The sequence below is a fragment of the Sparus aurata genome, chromosome 18 (assembly GCF_900880675.1).
Source record: "Sparus aurata chromosome 18, fSpaAur1.1, whole genome shotgun sequence".
In the NCBI taxonomy this organism is placed as follows: Eukaryota; Metazoa; Chordata; class Actinopteri; order Spariformes; family Sparidae; genus Sparus; species Sparus aurata.
The window spans coordinates 31978636-31995609 of NC_044204.1; the positions used below are offsets into that span (position 1 = coordinate 31978636).

General features: G+C 41.9%; 1 protein-coding gene across 5 annotated transcripts in view; it reads left to right on the top strand.

Moving 5' to 3' along the window:
- Positions 1-16974, top strand: part of LOC115568979 (ecto-NOX disulfide-thiol exchanger 2-like) — a 179201-nt gene that overhangs the window by 82027 nt on the left and 80200 nt on the right. For 4 of the 5 annotated variants that reach the window (XM_030396780.1, XM_030396781.1, XM_030396782.1 and 1 more), the window contains one exon: positions 15409-15540. In XM_030396780.1, coding sequence (XP_030252640.1) covers positions 15409-15540 — 132 coding nt within the window. Of the gene's footprint in view, positions 1-12217; positions 12243-15408; positions 15541-16974 lie in introns of those variants that run through there. The other variant, XM_030396785.1, reaches the window with a different exon arrangement.

Genomic DNA, 16974 nt, shown 5'->3' on the forward strand with positions numbered 1-16974 from the left:
TTATGCTTTTGAATAAGCAAAGACCTCAGTGTGTGTATTTACCACCAGTCACAAATACCCAGATGAGCTGCTCTCATCTATCTAAGCTTGAAAGACGTGTCTGAAACGATAAACTGATGAGGAAACTGTTTACTGTGGCATTAAATGAAGTGAGAAGAAGGATCATTTCCTCATAAGCTTCCATACAATCAGATTTATTTCCTCCTGCTGGCTGTTATAAAGACTGCAGGTCTAAGGCACTCCTGCCCGAGCTTCAGTTTTCTTCTTTATCGTCAGTAAGTCCAGTAATCTTACAGAGCACCGACACACACAACAAAATGTTTCCCTGTTCCTATCTCACATATACAATCCTTATTGTTTTTCAGTCTAGAAAGATGAAGCACTGAAGCCTGGAGAAGTTTGGGGGAAAACCCTCCTTTCATTTTGTATTTCTTAAGGATGGTTTGAAGACATACAATTCATACAAATGAAAGCACTGAATCAAGAAAACGTCTTTTTCTTCATTTTATTGAAAAATTCTAAATTCATTTTACAACTGGGGCTTTGACCACAGGCTACCTGCTGTTATGTTTCCCACATAGCCCAGAATAAACAGTTTATTCAGTCTTTGTGTCCTTTTGTTTCTCCCTCTGAAGGATTGTACGTGTCTGAGCGGCGACAAGACAGCAGCGGAGTATTTTCTCTGTTGCACGTCTCTGAGGGATTGTCTTGAGTGACAGCCCTCTACGGCAGATTTTTTGACAGCCCTTGTTCTTTTGACTTTATCTTTATTGTGGCTGTTAAAAGTTTGTTTTGTGCCTTTCAGGCTCCCCTTTTTTTCATGCCATAAGGGGTTTTCTTAGTCTGCTCGTATCCATTTTGTCCTCATGACTGACTGGCTGGCTGCTGAGCGGGATAGCTGAATTTCACTGAATGCACCGGCAGGCACACATCACACCACACTGATGGATCCTCGAGTCATATTCTGACTCACCGCATAATAGACGAGTCAGTGAGTCACATGAGGCTTAATTAACCCATAACTTTACCTGAAAAGTCCACTTCCCACAGCACTTGATGTTTTTTTAATATCAAATATAAGCCTTACTTCCTGCTGCCTTTCTGCTTCTGAATATTTCATCCTGATTATGAAAACACAACAGGAACTTTTTCCAATTACTTTTTCTCAGGGAGGCCTTTCCTAGCCATGGCTATTGTAATTACCGGTGTGCCTATCATTGTTCATTCAATATCTTCTCATACTGAGCTGTGACATATTTAATAGGTATAGTAAAACCAATTTTATTGCTCTCCTGCTGGATTAGATTAGTATTTGATGTACCATATGCTTAGAGTCGGTTCTTGAGAGATGAGTTGAAGGGGTTTTTTATTGACTGTAAATAAATCCATTTTCACTTGTCCATCATCTTTATATCGGGAAAATGAAAAGCAAACAAAGGGAGCGCCTGCTTGGAGGGTTCAAGTCAAGTCAAACAAGCTATATGAGGAATAAAATGAAGATGTCTGTGTGTGTGTGTGTGTGTGTGTGTGTGTGTGTGTGTGTGCGTGTGTGTGTGTGTTCCAGGGGGCAGAGCGCTGTCTGGATGTCCGATTGAATGATTGATGACTCTATGGAGTAAATAAGGTGTACTGTATTCATATGTGACGCGCATGTTTTCTTCCGTTACTTCAATTATGTTATCGGGTTTGTTGCTCAGAGAAACGCACACTCGTAACAGCTCATAATCCCAGTTCGTCTCAGGGGGAATCTGAGGACAGGAGGGGGAATGGGCCCCGAGTGACACAAGAGAGGAAGTGATTATCTTTGTGAACCAGCCTGCTCTTCCTGTCCCTGCTGCCGCCGCTTGGTGCCATGCGTCTGTCAGGCTGGATGCTGACCAGGACTTCAGAAAACACCTGCGTGACCCAATAATCCCGCACAAACCGGTGAACAGCCCACCGTGCTAAGACATGTACCTCACTGTTTCTCCCACACTTGTACTCAGTGGGGATGGAGTATTTAATTGAAGACAGACTTACAAATCTTGTGAAATAATTAACATTTTTACTTCTCCATCTGCTTCACGCAGATTGCATGAAATGTGCAACGTATGAATTTCCTCTCGCTGTGGAATTGCACCCGGTCGTGCTCACCCCGTGTCTTGATCGGGAAGAGGGCTCGGCACCTCTCTTAACACCATCATCTTCGCTTCCCCCCCTCAGGATTCAGGCAGATTTGACTTGTGAAATCATGAAGGGTTTCACAGCTCTCACCTTTTAGCTTGAAAATTCAGTTCGTAACGTCTGTCTTTTCTTCTTCAGTCAAGTTAAGTCAAGTTTATTTATAGAGCGCATTCAAAAGCAACAAACGCTTGACCAAAACTGCAATCACATTGGTGCTAACCAAGTTGAATATTAGCCTTCAGACTGTTACTGTCAGACTGTCAGACTTTTGGCCAAGTTTTCTTTCTTTTCCTAAGGTGGACTGTTTATTGGTTAATCCCTGTTAACTTCTTGTGGGGACTTAATGTTTGTCTTGGTGGTGGATCTGTGTTGTTTCTTGGCATGAAGCACAGCGTTACTAATCCGACAGCTAATCTATACTTTTGTGAATCCCCTTTTCTTGATCCTGTACTAATTCATTTTTCAACAACTTGCTAAATCTCATCTTTTTCTAATCATAACAGAATTTTCTGTCCAATACTGTTTACACAATTTAACAAGTGCTTCCACTACACACGTGTCTGTTTATTTCTCTAAATAGCCGTGAAAATGTTCACATTGTGAGGCCGGAGAACAGCGTGTCACTACATGTGTCCATTCAAATGGTTTGGGACGTCCTTTGATTGTTAGCTTGTGGGTTTTAGTAGCTAGCAGACAAATTCGTTGTCCGCCTTTGTCCATCGGCCTCCAGCCATTGCTCTCACTGGAGAGGAAGGCAGAGGCAATAGGTCCTCTACAAATCCACATTACTGTGATTCTCCAGAGTCTCGTGCTCGCCCACCTCCGTGCGATCAAATCAAATCCCTGAGCGATCTGATGAAATCCCTTTGAGATGATAGCCCATCCACATGTGCTGTTTCAGTAAGAAATATGTCAGATTACAGGGGCTCAAGGTGCTTTGACTGGTTCTTCACCGGGCCTTGAAGTGAACAGGAAAATGAGAATCAAAAGATATTAATGGTTTATTGACTTACCTCACTTATCTTAATCATTTGATTTAACCAGGAATGGACCCCGAGCAGCCAAATCCTCCAGACTCCACTTTTTGGGCCTTAAGCTGCTCCGCTGCAACGGCTCGTAATAAAGTTCCTTCATCAAGGCCTAACCGATGATATTTGAGGGAGGAGAGAGTGTCAGTCGTTTGTTCTCAACCCCCACATCTTTCCTCCGCTGACCTGGAAACTCAAAGAAAGCGGCTTTTTTGGTCACAAGTCCTCGTCTCTGATCTCCAGGCTCCTGCTGCCCCAGACATGTTTTATGTCAGCTCCAGCAAATTCTCTACATAGCGTGTCGTCGTCCTCACTGCAGTACTTGTCTTGTATATTTCAGGCGGTTAGACTGTACAGCAGGCAGAGCAAGTTGTAATAAGACGAGATGGGCATCAGGTATCCTGGAAAACAAGACACATTGTTTCTGGCAGGAAGAAAAATGGAAAGTGAAACTCCAAATAATGCAAAGGTAGTCCCAGAACACAGATTCTTAAAGATGCTTGAATCACCTTCACCTCTTATTTACTCTGTTTGAACAAAAGACATTTGCGTCTGTGGCATATTCACAGTGTAAGTCAGTCGTAGGTGGTGTCTCCGAACTCCTGTTTTTCTTGCCGCATTCCTTAAGGTCTCGGAACAAAACTCACTGAGATGCTACTGTACTGAGTGGTGTAACTCATCAAAGGCAACAGAGAATGAATACATCAGAATTACTTGCTCCCCAGTGTTCACGTTGCCTGAAGTTATGTTTTGTCTTATCTGAGGCGGCGGGGAAGTATAAGCCTCGCCAATTTTAGTGTTACAAAGCAGCCCTGGAAGTGCAGGGGTAGAATGTGAGTCACCGTGGTCTTGTATAAATAGTTTTTTGTACTGTATGTCGAGAAGTGTTGTCGTTCTCTCCACTTATAAATACTTTTGCTAACCGTCGGCTGGTTGTAGATGATTGAGATCAAAACTGGTTCACAAGCCCGCTCATTCCAGAGGAAAACTAATAAGCTCATCGGCAGAATTCATGGTCAGTAACGTGGCAGCTCCCGAGGTTGTTTGCATCAGCAGACCAATCGGTAGTTTCCTGCGTTTGATTATTCATCAGTAAACATTCTGCCAGTGCCTGTCGATGCTGCCTCCGTAATGGATGCTTTTATTAAGGCTGATTAGATTAATTGTAGGGGATGAAGACACATTGGCTGGCAATGGGACCCTCAAGGGTAGAAGGAGAAAGGATCAATCAACCGTGTCCATCCCAGACCACATAATGCACTGCTGATTGTTTGAAGTGCAGAGCTTGAGGAGATTTATATGGATGTAAGAGAACCCAGGCTTTCTTTTTTTATTTCTATCTCTCTCTCTCTTTCTCTCACACACACACACACACACACACACACACACACAGCCCTCTCTGCCTCTTCAGGCCAATGACAGGAAAACTTCAGTGTGTGAAGAAAACAAGAAAATAGTTTGTTCTCTACTCATCCAAAAAATGTCTTGATGTAAAAAATACAGTTGTTTACAGCCAAGAGACAGGAAGTCTATTTCAACACACTCAGAAACTTCCTTTTGTCAGCTACTTCATCACTCTTCTAATTTAGAAAGAGAAAGAACTTACGTCATGTGTTTCTGCACTGTACTGTTCACTTTACTTACAATAAACGATGCAGAACAATCACCTTCAAGAAATATTCAGGAGAACTGGAATTATAAACTTGTAAACTACATGTGAACTGTTTTTAGTGTTTCACAGAGTGGTTTACTCAAGTCTGTCGTGATTTCTGAGGCCTGCAAGGTGGAAGGCGTCATTCACATTTTGTCCAACCTGCTTTATATGAGTGTGGTTTTGAACTGCGTCAACACGGCTTGGAATATTATGATTCTAAATTTGGTCGCTTGCAAAGTTTTTGTGCACACACAGATGTGTCAGCAGTCAACACAGATCCAGATATCTCGCGCAGACAGCTCGTGTTTGTTTAAGTGTTTTTCTCCATGTTGACGTTTTGAATTTGGGACAGTTTTTGCATGTTGTGCCACCAGATTCAGTCCCGTTCATGCACGTCTGCTGGTGGTGATGTCACAGTACGTGAACTCTTTACATCACTCAGTCAGACGCAGGATCTTTAATCCTGAAGTCATATTGGGATGAAACCATTAGCAGGGCTTTTAGTTTGCGCAATTAGACAAGTGCATCTACTGGGAGAAATTACTTTGCACTTACGTCCTGTCATAACGTTCATGAGAATCATTGTCTTCGTGCTCTTTGGCTGCTTCTGCCCGTAGTTTTCTGTTTTCTCTTGCTTTCACAGAGCCACACTGTATATGTGAAGATAAACTGGACGTCTTGCGCAACACAGCTCGAATTATTTGACCCTCACTGATTTTATTGTACTGTAAGTGCCACATCGGAGCAGCGGAGACGAGGAGATATAAAATATTAACAGTGTTTGTGTGCATCTGTGCGCCAGGGAAGAACCCTGAGTGTTTGATTAACAAGGATATATAGAGAGATGTGTAAGAGCGACTGTTCCTTTTGATCTAGACTATTTCTCTGTGTGTATATGTGTGTGTGTGTGTGTGTGTGTGTGTGTGTGTGTGTGTGTGTGTGTGTGTGTGTGTGTGTGTGTGTGTGTGTGTGTGTGTGTGTGTGTGTGGACTGTGAGTGTGAGTGCAGTAATACATCAACACAGATTGCAGTGTTCTTATAAAGGTGATTGTACTGAGGACCACACTTTAGATAAAACAAAAACTAATAGAAATAGGAATCATCTGTGCATATGTTATGCATACTTTTCATTACTCCCAGGTTTTGTATCCCTACTTCTAACCCTTTCTACTTCTGTGATTTATAATTTCTCCCTTCAACCTCCCGATGTCAAAGACTCCGTGGCTCGCCTTCCGATCCAGAGGCGAAGGCGAGCCACGGACTAACGACCCTGTGTGAAAGTGCGTCACTTGTCACTGTGCACACTCAAGTCCTCTGTTCCGGTCCGAGTGCCGCTAGAAGTGGATGAAACAGGTCCAAAGAAAAGAAATACCTTTCTTGCACAGGAATTTCAGTATGCTTAAAAAGTAATTGGACTTTCACATGCTTGTATTCATTCTATTGATCGGTGGTGTTGAGTTATATTAGTGCAGTGGTGTTGCAGGGAAGTCTTTCACTGATACTGAAGAATATCCCTCTCTTTCACAGACTTAGATATAAAATTGCCTTCACAAAGTATTGCGTTTGTTTTGTTGTTTGTCTTCAGAGCTTCTGAAATCTTAGCTGAATAGCTAAATACTAGAACATTTAAAAAAATAAAAGATTTTTAAACAACAAAAACTAACCTGAAATGGAAAAAAAAAACACACTCTGGAAACTGAAACCAAACTGCATTGAAAACAAAAATTAAATGCAAGATAAATCACCTTAATACAGAGCTATAGCAACTTCTTATGCACATATTTAGCAATGGTGTAAAAATTGCTGAAAGTTGGAAATCGCTCGACTTCTCAGAAAAAGGCTCTGGTGACATAACTGGTGAGTTTTTTTTAATTTTCCGGCAACCAATCACATATTCAATCGATCGGGACTCATCAACTGTTGCCCTGGTTATCAAGAAAATGAAGGCGCAGCTTGTTCCGTCGGTGTCAGTTGATCCTGAGCTTTATCAGTCGGACACACAGACGCAGACTGTCTGTACACTGAATGTTGCTGGTGAGTTTTGTACTCGTCACCGTATGCGTCGTCAGCTTGTCCTTAGCTGTGTGGTCAGCCCCGCTGTTAACATGACGTTAGCAGCTGTCAATCAAAAACAAAAACAAAACACTAACATGCGTTGTTATAACACAGAATCCACTCTGTGTTCACTCTCTCTTTACAGTTGTTTTACAGACGGTGTCTGTTTTTTTGGCTCCAGTTAAATTTATGATAAATTGCTCTCGCTTTGGATGATCCAAGTTTTTTGTGCTGATGTAGTTTCGCTTGCCTGGTTGTGCTGATGTTGTCTGTGGGTGAGGAGGATGGATAAAGACACACACACACACACACACACACATGCAAGGTCAAAAAGCCATCCACTAGTAGAAGGCAGATTTGCACTCCATGCATTTTATTGTGCTTGCTGTGTTTTTCATGAGTAAGGATGAATTTGTACAAACAGCCTGTGAGGTTTCTGCTTCCAACATCGTGCTTATATTAACTAACACGGAGTGAAGTGCTAATTATGCAAATTCATTATAACATGTATGTTATATATTATGTTTTATGTCATACAAATGTTGTGCGTGTTTTCAATTTTCAAATAATGTTTTGCCCATATGAAGCTAGCCAATATTTATGACATGTGAATTTAAAAACTTAATCAACACTGCCTGAAGTTTTAAATGAAGTTCTCAAACTGAATTTTGAGAGTTGAACTAATGATTCAAAACAAGCAAAGCTTTCAAGTCATAGAACTCAATATTACTTCTGTCATAACTTACATAACTTAATCACCTTTCTCTAGCTGAGTCATAACAATTCTTCTTTCCATTTCTTTCATCTGGTATTCCCTAAAATATCTGTTTTACGTAACCTCGATATGAAGTGTAAAGTCAAGTGAAAAGGTGTGAGGAGGCAAAGAATGAATTATAATGCTTTTATTATCGTGAAAGCAGACCATCACTCATCTCAAGATGTGTTAACGCAGCAAGTTTCCATCACACATTTTCTCTTAAATTGTGACAAAGAGTCTTATCAATAATGCATGCTGGGAAGTCTTGTTTATGCTCATGTGTCTTTAGAAACGTACTTTAATGAGTCGATTGAACTCTGCAGTTCTTTCATCCAGCTCATCACTTCAAGTCAAAATACGTGAGAATGAGTGATCTGAAAATAAGAACGAGACATTCATTGAGTTAACTTTAACTAATTAAAACGTACATTCAAGTTAAACTAATGAGAAAATATAAGTTGATGACAGTTTTACAGTGAAGATTGATATTGCTTTTCATTTGGCATGTTCTCATTTCTACCATCAGCTTCTTCGTTTCTCTCTCTCTCTCTCTCTCTCTCTCTCAATCTCAGTCTAACTTTCCAATCTTCTCCATCTCTTGCTGTTGGATAGCTCATTGTGAACAAAATGGCTTTTCTCCAGCTTTTCTCGCAGCTAGGAGGTTCACAGCCAATAGGCTTTAAAAATGGCTTCATTTCCCATCAGCCCCTCCCTCCCTGAGGGAGCGTTTAGTGGAGCTAAAGGCCAATCAGGAGAGTCCGGGGGATCAGCTATGCCTTGGTCTGAAATCAATCCTCGGAGTTCAGGAGCTCATGACTCTGGGGCACAGGGGGAATCAACTTCCCATCGGCAAATTCAGTTCAATCAGGGTTTCTCAGAGAGACCAAAGCCTGTCAATATCACTTATTAAAACGGGACATGACATACTAACCTACATGTGCAGAATATGTGGGACTTGGTGCTAAAAGCCACGGTCCTGCATTCATTTGCAGTATTAAATGTGCCAATCACAGGAGAAGAAAGAGTGAGCAGCAGCTTCATTTAGGGATAATTACCTTCATTTGATACTTTCATTTTGGCTAGTAAGGACACGTGTTCAAACACTTTGAGACGTAAGATGAAAAATAAAGGACTACTGTATCTGAAGTTCCCACCTGTTGCTTTAACTGTATGTTAAATCATTAATGCAGCCTCCACTGGCTGCTGGCTATCACAGTACAAAGAGAATGTCAGTAGACTCAAAGCAATTGTCTGAGGGCTTCTGACCGAACTGACAGAACATATTGTGTAGCAGAGGGTACAATCTGGCTTGAAAATGGAAATTACATTTTTGATCTGAGGCAGAGAAGTCAAGTGAAGTATGGAAGGGTTAGGAAAATCTCCTACCACCTCAGGCAGCCCATAAATTGATTTATTAGACCCCAAATTCAGTGCGAAGGGAATCATTTGTATTTCTCACTCAGTTCCTGCGCTTCGTTTATTAACAAAACAATATTTGCTACATAGTGGCGACAGGAGGCTGAATTACTGCTGAATTTGCTCAGAAGATCGGCGAATGCGAGCAATTAGACTCAGCCCATGAGTTGACATTTTACAATTTCTGACACAGCAGGAAATGTAAGTCATGAAGAAAGAACAAAGATAAATGACATGCACTGAAGAATGTGTCTCCGACTAATTAAATTTTCAATGAAAACTGGCACTACAGGCACAAGGATAGATCCTCATTCATTATTAGATGTGTAACAATTACTGAAAATGTACGGTAATGCTCCGAACCGCTTTGTGCCGTACGTCTGTGTTCATGTTCACTTCTGGAGACAAACTGTCGAGTCACAGTAAGAAAAAGTCGTTCTTTTTAGGCAGAGGAAGGAGAGAAGCTTACAATATGAAAGCCTTCAATTTGCTGAACTCCTTGGTGAAAAATGTAGCCTGGGTTGGATCTCACATTATCTTCATCAAGGCGGAGAGTGAGACCGCCTGAGCACTTGGCCTCGGGATTTCTGGTAGATGAAACTTCAGTCATTTAGATTTGTGGAGACTGCTCTTTCAATTTCTTCTCTACGAATTGAAGTAACTCTACAAACATTAATTCATAATGTTGTGCTACTTATTTATTGAGTTTTTTTTTTTTTTTTTTTAGAATTAACTGTTTAATTTTAAAAGAATATTGCACAGACTCTGCATCACACTTTAACGTTTGAAAAGTATTACAAGGTACAAAGTTGTGATGGCACAACGAGAGATTCAGTCACTTTTATTCTACACGCTCATCTTCCCTGTCAAAGCTTGGCGCATACATTACCCACAATGCAACGTTACCAACAGTTGGCTCAGAGATTCTTGTGTGTTAGGCTGGTAGTGTACAATGTAGCTTTGAGCAGCTAACATGAGATGAGGAGCGGGCTACAGAGATCTGTTAATTTTAACACCTTTTTACATCGAAAATAACCTGATTAACTTTTTTATCTTTCACTTTCAAACTTGCAGTATTAAGTCGATGCTTTTTTTCACAGAGGCTTTTTTCACATTTGCACATGGAAGCAGACATTGTCGTGTAAAATCGGTGGGATTCCCCTTTAACAGATGAGTTAAACCAGTAAAATGAAGCTACAGCTGGCAGATGATTAGCGTAGATTTTAGCATAAAGAGCATGAAGAAAGGGAATTCACAGCATCAATCAAAGGTGCCCCAGTAATTTTATACATTGAGGTTATTATGTCATGTTTATATTCTTTTGTATATTGTTTTAAATGTGTCTTACATTGTCTTAATTTGTGAGCTTAAGGGGAGCTGGTGGGTGGGCTTTACTTTGTTGTTTGGACGGATCCAGGCCGGGTGTAACTTCATATTCGCTGCACAAAGTGGTGGTAGCAATGTGGTAGCAATTGTAACCAGAAGTAAATACTCCCCCCCCCCCAAAAGACCACCGATAGTTAGTTGCGGTAAGCAGGGTTAGGATTAGGGTTGCTGGAGGGATCGGATCAGCCTGAGCAACTTTTATTTTGGATTGCTGCAGAAAATAAGCTCTGTGGCAAACACGAGTTTATGTTTTGTTCAGCAAAAATAATCACAAATGAATCACAAATGAAGTCCACAAATACTAAATTATTTCCAGGTCTTAGGACTCATTCCTGTAGAAAACAAAACATTTGGTTTATGCCAAACAATGGCACAAACTCACAAGGACGAACAATCGGGTGTAGAAGGCAAAAGAATTGTTTCACTGTTATCTTCATTCATTTAAAGTTTTATCCCAATTCAATCAGCTGCTGTGACACTCCAGCTGAGCTGAGTTAACATGACATGATTTCATCTCCTATAATGACTCGTTCTTTGTCTGAGCCGCAACGTAATACAGAACCGTTCATGACTCACTGGAATAATTGTGTGGAACAGCGTGGTACCACATGTTGAATTGGCCTTCGGACAAACCAAAGTCAACCAGTGGCAACCAGCTGAGACTAATCAGATAAGAGTTGTCCCAGATTTGTCTCATGTGTTCGTTTTGACTCATTATCAGCGGCTGTCAGAGTTTGCCGTAACCTTGACCCTCTTATTACTGTCTCCCCTGAAATCGCCAGCTTTAAACTGAGGACTTTTAACTTGACCAGACACTTAGCTTCACAGAGCTACGGAGGCTCATTTGGAGAACTGGTTTTGCACGCTACGCTTCTGTTTCTGAAAGATGATGTGAGCTGGATATGCGAATGATGAAATGAAAAGCAAATATCTGACAAATCAAATAACATCAAACAGATTCAGATAAACCCTTTAAGAGATGAAAGTTGCTGGTGTAATATTAAAGTTTTTTTGCAGCATTGCAAAGTTTAGCTGCCCTCTTTGTTTTCTCTGTTTAATTGAACTGCACTTGCTTTTAGCGAGTGCATTGTTTGTTTTTTCTATCGATACAAAACCCACTGCTGTGCTTCATCAATAGTTAACCAATCAGAAAAAAATCTCTCATAAACACAGTAATTGATCGACTTGAGTTGTGACGGAAAAATGCACCCACCAAATCCAAACACAATGAAACATATGGATCTGCTTAGTATGAGTGTTTTTTATGGAAGTCGGTGTTCATCAGTCGAATGAGATGTGTGTAAGAGGAATGAAGACGAGGCAATCTCTGAAAACAAATGACTTTATAGGTGATAGACCTCTTATATGCTCCAAGGCCACATGTGAAATGTTGATCGACTGATTTAATGGGCTGGAAGGCAAATGTTCTCTTCACAATTGCACATCAGAGCGGAGATAATTCACACCACACTGACAAGTTTGACAGATAATATGGGAGATGGGAGTTAAAAGTTCCAGAAACAGTTGTGGAAATGAGCGATCAGCAGCTCTATGGGTTTCTCCGTCTGTCGGTCTACAAAAATCTCAACACCCACAGTTTGGCCACAGTTTTCGTTTTCTCTTTTTAATGGAAACAGGAGACAGATTGTGAGGAAAGACATGCAGCAAAGGGCCAGTGGTCGGGTTTGAACCCACGCCTCAGAACATTGGGGAACTTCTATCGAGTGAGGCTGCTGTTTTCACCCTAGGACTCCAAATATTTGGTATGGCAGTATGTTGGAAGGTGTGTGTTTATATTCATGACAGCTGACTAAAATGTGGTGAGGCAATGGGACTGTGCTATTTCATAAAGGTGCCTAACTTCCAGATGGATTCACAGACCTGCACAAGGCTTTTTGGAAAGTTTTGTCACAAGCTAAAAGACAGTTGATCAACTCTTTGTGCCAAAAAGCGAATGTGGCCTATGAGAAAATGGCTCATGACTTCTAAACAGAGAACATGTTATGTAAGTCAAATCCAACATCAAACTCGATAGCCCTGTATCAGTCTAAAGTTTAAACCACCTGTAAATGCGTATCCACAATCAGACACATCAGACTGTACCCACAAGTTGATAACAAATCCAGATATTATTCAGAGAAATTGATGAAAATGTCAAGAAAATCTCACAATGCTAAAGAAAGTGAGAAAAAATGCCCCTTTATTCAGATCCAAATCACAAGTTAATTGGATCTTTTTTAGTTTAGTGGAAATCTGTTCAGCAGTTCATGTGTAATCCTGCTGACAAACCAACCTACCAACAAAAGAACACGGGTGAAAACGCAACCTTCTTTGCGGAGGTAAAAATGGCATTGGATGGTCATCAATCTGACACATTATTCATGACTGAAGATAGTCAACAACTAGTCACTTTCCAGTAACTCCTGTAGCCACTGCAGCTGTTACTTTCTACATTTGGTTGCATTTTGTTGCCATCAGTGGCACGTGTACGTGACAAACGTTGGTGCAGAAACTTCAGCCAGCCCTGTTCAGCCTTATTGCTGACAAATGGTACAGAACTTGTTAAGACTGATTCATCATTTTCCAACTAATGGGCAACTGATGCCTTTTCCTTGCTTTGTAATTCAAAGCAGCCACCCCCACAAATGCACCACACTATGCTCTGACTAACTCTGAGCTGGCACACAGACCGATTTGTTAAAAAGACGCAAGAAAGTGGAGAGTGGGCCGATTGCAGTGGAAGGATAATGGCGTCACTGGGTGAGAAATAGTAGTCAGGGAACTATTTCTGGGCACATGCCCAACTAGGCCAATTTCTGACCTGTTTTCCCGTCCAAATCTGCATCTTACTGCCAGCTGGACAGGAGGCAGTCTATTGTTAAACCCTGCATTAGCTTTCATATATCCTCTTATCACTCATTGTGTTGTAAACCTGCTTTGAAATGATCACGACTGTGTAGTAAAGCTTTATGTTGCGCCATTCCTCTCCTCCCACTGTATTATCTCTCCTCTGAGTGTGCTGCCACCCAGTCAGCAGGACAGTTAATGGGGGTTGTAAGCAGTTAACAGGGCTGCGAGGCTCTCGTCGGGAACATTAACATAGCAACACCACAACAATGAATGCGTTATCGGGCCTCGCCATGGCAACATGCAGACAACTTTTAATAAGTGGGTCTGAGCGGGGATGCTGTCGTTGTGTTAGTGGAATTTTAAGAGGAATATTAATTAGCGGGATGAAAGGAGATGTAACACTGTTGCTATATGACGAGCGCTACGGTGGGATGGTTTGTCAAAGCCTATTTTGAAAATGCTAGCAGAGCCTTAATCATTCAAATTAAATATAAACAGTCAAGCTGAGGCCAGGGTGTAATAAATGCTTTTGGTTGAAATGCCATAATTGCACTAATGCCATATTTATAGTCAGTTCTAATGGAAACATCTCTACAAAGTATTTTTAGACACGTAGCACAAGAAGCTGGTTGCTGTCGTTCTGTCAGTGTAATTGCTTGGGCCAGTCCACAAACAGCCCCGGGACTGCATGAGTGGATGTAAACCGGGCATTGAGAGGAACTTTTGAGGTGTAAAATCCCACGGCTGTTCATTTTTACTTTGTATTACCACGGTTAAACTTGGAGTCAGAGCAGAGGAGGACAGGCTAGCGGCTCAGCCAGCAGCTGCTGCCGCTCAGTAATTTACAGGTCTTCAAGTGTTGTAAGAGCACTTAGAGCTGTGAAATGAACTCCAGATGAGGGGAACGAACCGCTTCTGGATGTATGAGTCGTTCCTGTTGACTTTACTGCAGGCCCTTTTATCCGTGGGGATCCAAATACATTTGCTTTTTCATGCAAGAGTCAGGATTTGGCAGAGAACCATGAGCCTGAGGTTTTGTGGGGCAGCTGATATGTGTGTTTGTTGTGGTAGGTTGGAGGATTGTCAGTGTTTCTATGCCTGGGAATTTATAGATTTGTACTTTGCTCTTAGGTTATGTTATATGTACAGTACACTGCTACATGCCTTTATGTGCTCTGCGTCAGTTGAACTTTAGTCAGCGCTCGTGTTTATCTAAGCTCTGAGCAAAACACCACAGAAAGCTGCAAAGGCACTTTCTCAGGAGTAAAGCAAATGTCTCAAATGTGAGAAATAACGCACATTTATCAGTCAACGTACTTAAACTTAGAGTGAAGAACCAGAGTAAACAAGACCATCATTTCTACATAGTTTTCAGGTTCGCCTCCCCACGCAATGATAAGCATATAACGTAAAGTGCCGTGGATGAATTATGGAGTCTCACAGCTCTGGTGTCTGGTGGTACAGATACTTAAAGTTAAGGCTTTCTAGTTGTATTTAATCCTAACCCTGACATCCGATAGTTGTCTTTCAGCAGTTCTGATAGTTATTTATTATTTTAGTTTCTCAGTGATCTGAGGCCAGATGTTGCTCAGACCACAAAGACTCAGTGTGATGCATCGTCTGTGCACTGTGTGTCTGTACATGCGTGTGTCAGCATTTTAAAGTCGAGGCAGCTGCAACCTTTTGAGCCGAGATGATGGGTCAGGGAGACAGGAAGTGCCAAGAGGCCGGGCCGTTGAACCTCGGAGCGGAAGTTGAACAGACAACTTGATGAAGAGTGTTGTAAAAGTCAATACAGAGTCGAACTGAATGCAGGGTCACACCGGCCTCTCTCCTCCTCGCTCTCCTGTGGCACGAGGCAGAATTAAAATGAGCTTGGAGATCACAAAGCGTTCATGTCAATAAGGTTCAGGGATTTTGTCATAAAAGGAAGCCAAAGATCTGACGCCTCTGAAATGTAATTCTGTTTTTGACCTTGGACTTTCCTTTAACCTGTCCAAATAAATGCACATCTTTTTGCAGCACTTGAATAACGATACCCCCAAAAAAAGGGAATTTTAAGTCTCACTTTCTCATTCCTTTTGTGTGTCTCTCTCCAGACGGGAACCGTAACATGACCATGGTCTCTAACTCCATGACAATGCCCATGTCAGACCCCAGCGCCTGGGCAACAGCCATGAGCAACCTGGGGATGCCTCCGATAAGCATGACTGGACAGCAGCTCGTGCCAGGTACCGCTGAAAACGTGCTACAGTACATTCTGCCAACCAGGTCACATAGTGCCACACTAAAGTACATTGTATTGCACAGCATATATTGGTGTGGGAATTTCTATCCCAGAGCTCATATAAAACCTGAATTTTCTGGATTTATGTTGACATTTCAGGTAGCGTAGTTTGAAGATAAGTAAGGTATAGCTGCCTACATGTTTAGATGTGGGAGAAAGAGCCGCCTTAAACTTACAGAACAGTTTTTGGCTGTTGACTTGAATTCACAGACTGGCTGGGAAAAATGTGTGTGGGAGGACAGATGAGTAACAGTGTTTCCTCCCCCTCTGCTGCCCTCAAAGTGCCCTTGAGCAAATCAGTTCGCACCAGCAGTGAAGCAGTTGTACTCATCGCACTGGGCAGCTCCCGATGCGTCAACATTTGAATGTCTGGAGCCTCTGCATCTCCTCCCCCAGGCAGTTATAATTAAGGATATGCTGTTAGATCATTTTCCTGCTTAAGCAAAGGTTTTAAAATGCCAAATGTGTCCAGAGGACAATGACTTGTGTTGTGTTTTTATACCTGTGTGGGGCCCGTGAGGGTGGTAAGTCATCCTTGTCTGACTGTACAAAGTCCAGCTGGTGCTCAGGGTGTTTACAGTATATCTTGTAACCCCTTCAAGGAGTTTCCTTGCTGTTTCACAAGTCGCAGAAGAGTTAGTAATCCTCATCGAGGCCCCATGGGGTTGACTAAGTGCATCCTGGCTTTCTGAGCACATACAGTATATGTAACTTGATATGCAGATAGAAGATTTATGGATTTTTTTGAAATTATTCCATTTCTCGCCAAGAACTGGATGGAAGACTGACACCTCACTCACGTCTGTACATGAAATCCAGCTACAGCCGGCTCACCTCGCATGGCAGCTGGATAAGCCAGGTTCACGATATGTGCTTGTGGCCAAACACACAGTGGCTCAACCAATCAGCATCAAATGATCCTGGCTGCAGGCGTGTGATGTGATGACCAGCGAGAGAAGCGACCCTGCATTTGAAAAACAACAACTGCAGCTCCTGAAGAGGTTTGTGTAGGTGCGGCTGTTATGTCAGAACTGCAGAGTGTAGGGACGGGTACTGAAACCTGGTGTTGGACTGGCCCCGGGGTCAAAGGATTAGATACATAGATGGCGAAAACGTTGGTTACTATACATACTATGAAATAGCCAAAATGCCAATACTTCTATTATATACTACAGCCTGAACATCTAAACACGTAGAAAGCATGTTTTAATCGGTTCTGTCGACAGTTTCTCATCCACTGCCACACAGCGCGCTAGCTCGGCTAACAGCAAATTGTCACGGAAAAGCTAGCAGTTTGACGACGCAAAAGCTATCTGTATGTAGTCTGACTGTTTAGCTAAGTTTGCCTCTTAAAGGTATCTTTAAATTTGGCTGGTGG